Raw genomic sequence first — 8,996 nt, forward strand, 5'->3', positions numbered from 1 at the left:
TACTGATGCAAGGGATGATAAAAGATCGCCATTTGCAATGTTGACGTATTTCTAAGATACCGGTGATATTTCGAAAAATGTGCTTCTCTCTCGTGACTCTAGCTAGTGAAAATCTATGATAACTTATCCTAATTTCTAACTGGTTGGATGATTTCTGGGCAAATGATGTGGCCTTTTCAGCAAAGAAAATTATATTTCTCGACAACTCCTAAATCCAAAATTTGTCGTTAAATCAGTTTAGTCGAGCATGTTAAGCGGTCCCAACACAATACTTGTAAGGCCACGAGTTTTAGTGATGACAGCGGTGTGAATATGACAATTAAAGTTTTTTTTTTTAAATTGACACGAAAGAAAATGTTTTTTAGTAATGTTGTGTGTCTCACGGATATCGCTATTTTGCTACGAATGTAACTTTTTGAAACCAGGCACCAATTTCTTGACAATTCCTTTTGAAGACACAAGCCTTTAAAATAATGTTGTTACTTTGTTGGTGCCTGTTGATGTTAATAAGTATTGCAAATTACTCCATCCTGTCAAACTATGCTCACAATATGTAGTAAAATTAGTGCAAGTCCGGTCCTACCCTTGATAATGGGAAACGAGGACCTAAGGAGAGCCACCTACGCGCTAGCTACATTTTGATGATGCCAAAGCAATCACCACCGATTCGTTAAAAGAGTTTACACCTCGACGAAACAAAGCGCTAAGCCTGGTTTCTTTTAATTATTAGCACAAACCTTTTGAAAACGTCTCCTTATGGACATATTTTAACAAGATACTTGTAAATATTTAGGGACTTCCTTGGTGTACATGCAAACAACATGGAGTAAATGTATTAGGAGTTCGATCTTTTCTTACTTACTCAACACAGTTTGAGCGATGAAGAAGCTCCTACAACCGATTCTTTAGGACAATTTACTCATGGACGACACAAAGAACTATGCTTACAGGTATAGTTGTTTCTTACTGGGTTTTATTTGTTATAGGAAATGTTTTAAAAACGTTTTCATAAGAACGGAGCTTAATTAAACACATGTAATTATAAATTGAGCTGCCCGAAGCAGTTTTGTCGTTAGAAGCCTGCGGTATTCGCCCGTGCAAACCAAGTACCTGAGCCCCGTTTCCAATGCAGTAGACGTCTCCAAAATTACTGCGTCAAGACTTATCCGTTGGGGCCCAAAGTTTTCTTTTGGATTTTGTGCCATTTGTTTACTTTTCCAACCACATGTGGCGAAGTAGAAATGGGTGTATTTCCCAATAACGTGCGATCAGTTTGACAACAAATAGAGCACATTTCTATATTTTGCGAGACAACGAGAGTACGAGATGTCTATACTCTCTATGAGATAACTATTTCAGGACGTAGACAATTCCTTGATCGTCTTGAAAATACAAAATGATCCACACCTCGTGTCCTCTTTCCAAAAAGCGACCAACCGAGTTCCTCAGAAATCAAGGCTACATGATCCGTCAAATTCGACCCAAATTAGCCGAGATCTCTGGTTCTTGAAAGAGCGTGCATTCGTCACTCTACTTAAGCCGTTTCTCTACTCTCATAAAAGTAGGTTATGCTCTCATAATTAGTAAGGTTAAAGGCTCCTTTAAACGGTTTCAACATTTGAGCAATATTCCTTTAACAACGGTTCAATGGTTGTTGGTATAATGTTAGAGGGGAAACCTGAAAGGAGTGGTCAAACGCGTTCAACGCCAGTCATTATTTTTGAGAACAAACGAAATGTTGAATAGATTTGTAGTGAAAGCTTTAACCAATTTGAAATGTTATTCAACTTGCTTTCAACAAGCCTTCAACATTTTCTACATATTCAACAATGTTAAAATGTCTCCGACATTTGGTTCAAGAAATGTTTAAGGAAAGGTTGAAACCATTTAAACTGGTCTCAACTTTGGGAAATGCTCAGCACTCACCTTAGATCAACACAGCTAACTCTTAAACACAGTGAAGTCCGTACCCTAGTCCGAAGTGACTACACTGTTGCTGATCAGCACATGGAATATATTTAACGTCCGCAGTGGACAAAGTCAGTATCAATCACTCAAGTTATGCTTATTACGTATCATCCGTTCCGTGTAATTGTCATGAACAATAACCCCCCTCTCGCTTGCACAAACAAAACAGGCTTTTATGAAATATCCCAATATTAACTGGAATACGAAACGGGCATTTAAAATACATTTGTCTTGTTAAATTAAATAAAGTGGATCATTTCTGTAGAAATTTTAATTTTACTTTTAATGAAATGTTAGCGAAATTACGATGCGCAGTATTTTTCATTCCCTTAAACAAGGGCTGTTTACCTAGAGCATGTTTTCTCTGCTGTCGTTTTCAACACAGAGATACGTCTTTGAATTCTTACCAATTTGTTGAATTTAGTAAAATGAAATTAGGTTATGCAAGATGGTTTTTATTTCTTATTCAACGTCTCGTTCTTACTCATAAATATATCCCAGACGTCGTTGGTTTTTATCAGAACATGATAACCGATCGCCTGTCGCAATGTTGACGTATTTCTAACATACCGGTATTATTTCGAAAAATGAGCATCTTTCTCATGACTCTAGGTTTTGATAGTCTATGATAACTTCTTCTAAATCCAAACTGGTTGGATGATTTTCTGCGCAAATGTTAATGGCCTTTTCAGCAAAGAATATTATATTTCTCGGCACATCTTCAATAAAAAAAAAATTTCTCGTTAAAACAGTTTAGTCCAGCCTGTTAAGCGGTCCCAACACATTACTTGTAAGGCAACGAGTTTTATTGATGATAGCGGTGTGGATGTGACAATTAAAGCTAAATAAAATTGGCACGAACGAAGATGTTTTGTAGTTATGTTGTGTGTCCCACGGATATCACTTTTGTGCTAATAATTTAACCTCTTGAAACCAGGCACCAATTTCTTGACAATTCATTTTATAGAAACAAGCCTTTAAAATAATGTTGTTAGTTTGTTTGCTGCGACTTGCTATCAATAAGTACTGCAAATTACTCCATCATGTCAAACTATGCTCACAATATGGAGTAAATTTATTACAAGTCCGGTCCTTCCTTTGATAATGGGAAACAAGGCCCTAGTGAGTGCCACCTACCCACTACATTTTGAACGATGCCAAAGCTATCACAACCGATTCCTTAAAAGAGTTTACACCTCGACGCCACAAAGAACTATGCTTGGTTTCTTTTAATTATTATCACAAACCTTAGAAAAGTGTCTACTTGTGGATACGTTTTAACAATACTCTCGTAAAGAATTTACCGACAACCTTATTATACATGCAAACAACATGGAGTAAATGTATTAGGAGTTCGGTCCTTTCATACCTACTCAACACGTTTTGAGGTTTGAAGAGGCCCTAGCCACCGATTCTTTAAAATAATTTACTCTTCGACAGCACAAAGATTCGGCTATGCTTATCGGGTTTTATTTTATATATTTGTTTTTATTTACTTTTATTTATAATTTTTGCGAGAGGAGAAGAAAAGAAAAAAAAAACTGACTGGAGAGAGCTTGCAGAACGATTAGTTCCAATAACGAGACTCCTTGCATAAATGAAATTACAGCATAATAATTAAGTATTGACGCCTATTTAACAACACATTTTAACTAATAATACAGGTAATGACCTGATTTGATAACATTTATGCAGACTCTTTTAAAAGTTTGGGGTACTGCGGGAACGTAGACATTTAAAGGGAAACAAGGGTCTAGAAAAATTTCACCTTAAATGAAAGTCCATGTTCCCAGGACTTAAAAACTGGTATCGCTTTGGTTAAGTGCCTTTCTGAATTTCTTCTTGATGTCTTTGCAAACTCGCAAAATTACCGCGTTCGAGAGCGGACGGCCGCTATCTTGGAAGTCGAAAACGATAGCGAGGCTATGATGTAGCATTAGACAAAATATGTTTTGTAAGCTGTATGACCTTTGTGGAAACTGGCATTGGCGAATAATGATTTCTCTAAGGAAGGCAAGATATGGTTTATTGTCTCGCTGTAGGCTGTAACAACATCTATAAAAACACCAAAGGAGGGGGGGGGGGGGGGGGGTTCTACAAGCTACCTGACGATGAAGGACTAAGAAAACTGTGCGCGAGGATAAATTACCGAAGCCCGAGAACTTCTCTGTCTGTTCCGACCATTTAACCCCATTAAGTGCCTGTCTAGATTTCTAGATAATCAACAATGTTTAAAATGAGAGGCAATTCTCTACCATTGCTATGTTAATAGTTGTTGCTTGGAAACAGATGAGCAAAATTAACATTGATCATATGTTGACACGATGATGTACTATAAGGAGATCGAAGTTTATCTTGCATGCGAGATTGTTATTTCAAAATTTCCACCTTAAGCCCAGAAAAACTACTGCGAGCCTCCTTATTTACCATTGGCGTTTGTTTTAGTTCCCTATGATTTCAGCACGTCGGCCCTTGCGTCCCGTACAATGTTATTAGTTTTTCTAAGCCGTCCTAAGGTAAATTCGCTCGGTCTGCCCGTGACAGCCATACACCATGTTGTTCATGGCTACACTGGATTATGGCTTTCCATATCTTAACCCATAAAGGACGACAGGTGCACAGGAAAACGAATTTCAAAGGAAAGACATTTAGGGTTTTACATAGCTTTTATTTGTCAGCACAAAAAGGTAACATTTTCGCAGACACCAAAGAATATCAAAATTGCTACTTTTCACACACAATCCACGTTTCGGCTTTGAAAACTTTTCTCGTCACAGGCGTTTGGGTTCAAACTGTTGGACACATGTTTCCTTTATTCTGTAATGAGAAAAATAAGAGCATTGTAAATTGATTTAACCTTAATATTTTGAAAACAATTTTAGCCTCAATGTCATACCAGTAAACTAGTTCTTGCTAACCATGAATACGAGAGGCGTCCAACGCATCCTCGTTGAGTACATTGCATGGTTAAGTCTAATCAGTGGTTTGCAAATGAGCGTTGAAAATACCCGTTTGCATTAGTTTGGCTTTCCAGAGATCATTGATTAGTTCACAAGACTCACTCATGTTCCTCAACCAATAAGAAACGAGATTAAAACCAATAATAACACGAATCCGTGAAGGCTGTTCAGCACGACCGGAATAAACTTGAACGTTTACCGTCCAAATTTTGCAGTTTTGAAATAAACCTCCTGTAGATGAATCGGGTAAAAACCGAGCCGACTCAGTCTTCTTTTCTATCGAGACAGTTGACAAGGTTTTTGAGGTGCTAGCAGTGTTAGACAACACTGCTAGCAGAAATTTGTTGTTGTTTCTTATCGGATAAAGTTGAATAGTTTTTCAACGAGTTGACGTTTTTATGTCCAGTTATTTGAATGATTTCGTTTGGAGGTACATCATTATCCACCAGCTTCTGAACCAAATGCTTTCTGATGCTGTGAAGCCATATTGAGTCTCAGGAGAATAAACAGCTTGGCTTTTTCACTGCAAGCCTCGCATTGAATTCGCGTCTGGCCGAAGTTAGCCGTGCGAAAACAAAGCCTTTTAATTTCCTGAGACTCAACACGGCCGCCGAGTGAAAAAGGTCTGCCTGCCTCGTATTTGAAAGCCAGGTATAGACAATGATTTTTCAATCGTTTTGAAAAAAGAGTCTTTCTTCAGCTCCGCTTTCTGCAAGTCTGATGTACCTCCTCCGTTCCAGCTTACAGAAAAAAGACATTCAATTCTCAGAAAATGTCTTCCATGGCATTGACGCGACCCAGTTTGAAAGGATGAGATCCTACACATGATACTGGAGTTTCCTGTATGAAGTGTTATGACCCTTCGCAGATAAGTGAAGAGATTCTAATTATGGAGTTATAAGAATTAATAGGTAACACATCGTCATAGTGATCGTTTCGATACGGGATCGCGTACAACAATATTGAATATAGTAACTGGCGGCATTATGCAAAACTGATTAATGGCAATGCGACTATGACGGAAGTCTAGTTTGGTCTCGGGAGACTACCAAATTTACTATAATAGGGCTACGTCGTGTTTGTTGCACAAAACATGGGGTGGCTAAACTACGAAACAACGTTGATCAAACATCGATCAGGTGAGACCTGACCATGACGTCACAGCCATGTTTCCTTGCCAATAATAATAATAATAATGATAATAATAATATGCAAATTAAATCGCCTTGACAAATCTCAAAACAAAACATCCAAAGGAAGGAAATTTTCGTAGCAAAAACGTATAAAGAATGTACGATTGGGTTTGGTTCTGTCTCTCACTGACTGAGAAAGTGGAGTGGTGAGATTTATTTCAAATCTCACAGCATATTGAAAGGAAATTAACTAGAGCATATGCGAGTTACTTTCGACAAATCGCTCCATCTAAAAAAAGTCGTAATACCTGAACCAGGGAATTCTGCTTTGCAATCCGATTCCTTGCACATTACAACAGTACAATCGCCAGCTTCTTCACATTCCGATTTTAAATGGTTGTCATTGTTATAACAAAAACGCTCAAAGTAGCTGCCGTCATTCATCTTGAAAGCAACACACACTGGGTCTTTGATGGGCTGTTCCAAGTAGTTGTTGCACTCCTCCGTGCGCATGCTGCTTTCACAGTCACTCTCTGCGTTTTCTCCATCGCCCACACAAACTGGGCATGAAAATGGCATCGGCACTGCAAGGGAAGGAAATACGTCGTACAGTCTACATATTTATTTATTTATTTTATTTAGGAGTTGATTGTCATGTGAAGTCATGTCAAGCAAGGTAAAGGGGCGGGGGGAAGAGTGAGGGCATAGAAAAGCCCAGGCTAAATAGCCCAAAAAACCTGTAGATTGCCATTACTTATTCCGACTTATTTTACTGAGACAAGCTATGCCTGTGTAATGATGTTAGGGAAGAACTAACAGTTGATTCAAGCATCATCGAAATATGAAGCACGCGAAAAGTTTGGGGAGTAGTTGAGTGCTCTCTCTCTCTCTCTCTCTCTCTCTCTCTCTCTCTCTCTCTCTCTCTCTCTCTCTCTCTCTCTCTCTCTCTCTCTCTCTCTCTCTCTCTCTCTCTCTCTCTCTCTCTCTCTCTCTCTCTCTCTCTCTCTCTCTCTCTCTCTTTCTCTCCCCCTTCTTGTGTGCGCTCCAAACTTCCCAGGTGCTTCATATTTAGATGAATGCATAGCTGATGCATGAACCAATTGCTTAATAGCATTTTCAACGCGGTACTTTGAATGTTGTGTGAAGAGAAATCTCCTCTTCTACGATTCAATACGTCTTTTATTTTCCTTCAAAAAAACATTTCGCTACGCTTCAACGATCTCGTCTCAGTTCTCGTCTCGTCTCGTCTAAAGTTTTTCGCCGTGTTTGAATGCAGAATACCGAGGTTAGTCACGGAGAAAACTGCTTTCTCGAGGCCTTTGTTTGCTGACGTCATCAGCGAGCACAATGGGAATATGAAGCTCGCTTGTCAAATTGAATTTGAATTTACTAGCTATGTTATAAAAGCGATTGTGGTCATACCTGTAGCTTTGCATCCAGAATCTTCGCACATGCCAATGACACATACACCATTCTCACATAGTTTTGCATTTATGTTGTATTCCTCTTTGGAGAGACACAGACGTCTGAAAACCCCATTTTCACTGTAGGTTGCACAGACTGGCTCTACCATTTGCAGGGGACACTGCCTAGTTGTTGCATGTGCGTCACATTTGTATTGACCATCGGCTAGGCTCGCCCCGTATCCAAAGCAAAATGGACAAGAAAGTCTTTGCACTGATGCGGCAAATACATGTTTTTGTTAAAGCTGTATTGCAGATAAGCAATTAATAATAAGTAACTAGTAATGTAGTAGTGGAGGCGCGGTGGTGTAGTGGTTAGCGCGTCGGACTTTCGATCGGACGGTCGGAGGATCTGAGGGTCGTTGGTTCGAGGCCAGGTTGGTCTCTTCATTGCTGTGTTGTTTCCTTAGACAAGAAACTTTGCTCCACATTGTCTCTCTTCACCCAGGTGTATAAATGGGTACCGGCGACATACTGCTGGGGGTAACCCTGCGATGGACTAGCATCCCATCCAGGGGGGAGTAGCAATACTCCTAGTTGCTTCATGCTACAGAAACCGGGCTAAGCTCCGGCCGTATGGGCCACTTAGGCTCTTGTGCGACTTTACCCCCTAGTAATGATCATGAAATAGTAGAATGCGTTTGATCTCTAGTGAAATACTATTTCACCACTCAATTTTGAGCCTGCAAACGCTGGACAGTTGTAGTTGGCTACTACATGGGCTCAAGACCCTGGCATGAAATCGAGACGAGTGGTCAGCATGTCCAAGATGGTGTCCAAACCCTGAAAATGCACAGCATTCAGAAAGAAAGGACGCGAATAGTATGCGTTCCCCTAACCTCAAACGCAATAAATTAATTAGTTATACCGGTGGGTTATTTATGACTTCTGGTGATTTGATTTTTTTTCCAAAGTACACGAAAATTAGCAATTAAACATATTGAGCAAATTCCACTGAGTTTAAGTGTACCTTTTTTTCTTTCTTTCTAAATTTGAGTTTTCTTTCTTCAAAGGAGTTAATTGTCATGCTATGTGGTCATCTATTAACTTTGCAAACCCTAGAGGACATTTTTTTAACGTATTATATACCTTCCAAGTTCCATTGCTATTCATGGTCATGGCCTTAAAGTTAGGGGAGATGGAGGGTGCAGAAAAGCCCATGCGGAATAGATTTCAGTGACATCTTTTTTTCTCCGTAAACAAAACGAACCTGTTGACACTTCGCCAAAGAAACCGGCATATTTCCATTATTTGTTCCGACTTATTTTACTTAGACGAGTCGTTGGTTCTGCCTGTGTAATGATAATAGGGAAGACCAAACAATTGATTCATGTATCAGTATACATTCATCGAGATATAAAACACACGGCAATTTCGGAGAGTGAGTGAGTGCTCTCTCTTCTACGATTCAATGCGTTGTTTATTTTGTTTTAGAAAAAAAACATTTCAGTACGCCTCAACGATCTCGTTTC

General features: G+C 39.2%; 2 protein-coding genes across 3 annotated transcripts in view; both read right to left on the minus strand.

Annotated features, from left to right (window-relative positions):
• Positions 1-2,143, minus strand: part of LOC146474572 (uncharacterized) — a 12,616-nt gene extending 10,473 nt beyond the window's left edge. Inside the window, exon 1 of one of the 2 annotated variants that reach the window (XM_085116920.1) lies at positions 1,927-2,138. The gene's annotated coding sequence lies outside the window, so the exon portion shown is untranslated. Of the gene's footprint in view, positions 1-1,926 lie in introns of both variants that reach the window. The other variant, XM_085116918.1, reaches the window with a different exon arrangement.
• A 3,603-nt stretch (positions 2,144-5,746) lies between these two features.
• LOC146474573 (uncharacterized) lies at positions 5,747-7,682 on the minus strand. Its single transcript, XM_085116928.1, has 3 exons — positions 7,484-7,682; positions 6,370-6,645; positions 5,747-5,811 (listed from the first exon to the last, which is right to left on the minus strand). The coding sequence occupies exons 1-3, from the start codon at positions 7,632-7,634 to the stop codon at positions 5,747-5,749; spliced, it is 492 nt and encodes a 163-aa protein (XP_084973054.1). The 5' UTR covers positions 7,635-7,682.
• Positions 7,683-8,996: the final 1,314 nt, after the last annotated feature.

Source organism: Pavona decussata, unplaced genomic scaffold, assembly GCF_977016875.1.
Source record: "Pavona decussata unplaced genomic scaffold, jaPavDecu1.1 SCAFFOLD_88, whole genome shotgun sequence".
Classification (NCBI taxonomy): Eukaryota; Metazoa; Cnidaria; class Anthozoa; order Scleractinia; family Agariciidae; genus Pavona; species Pavona decussata.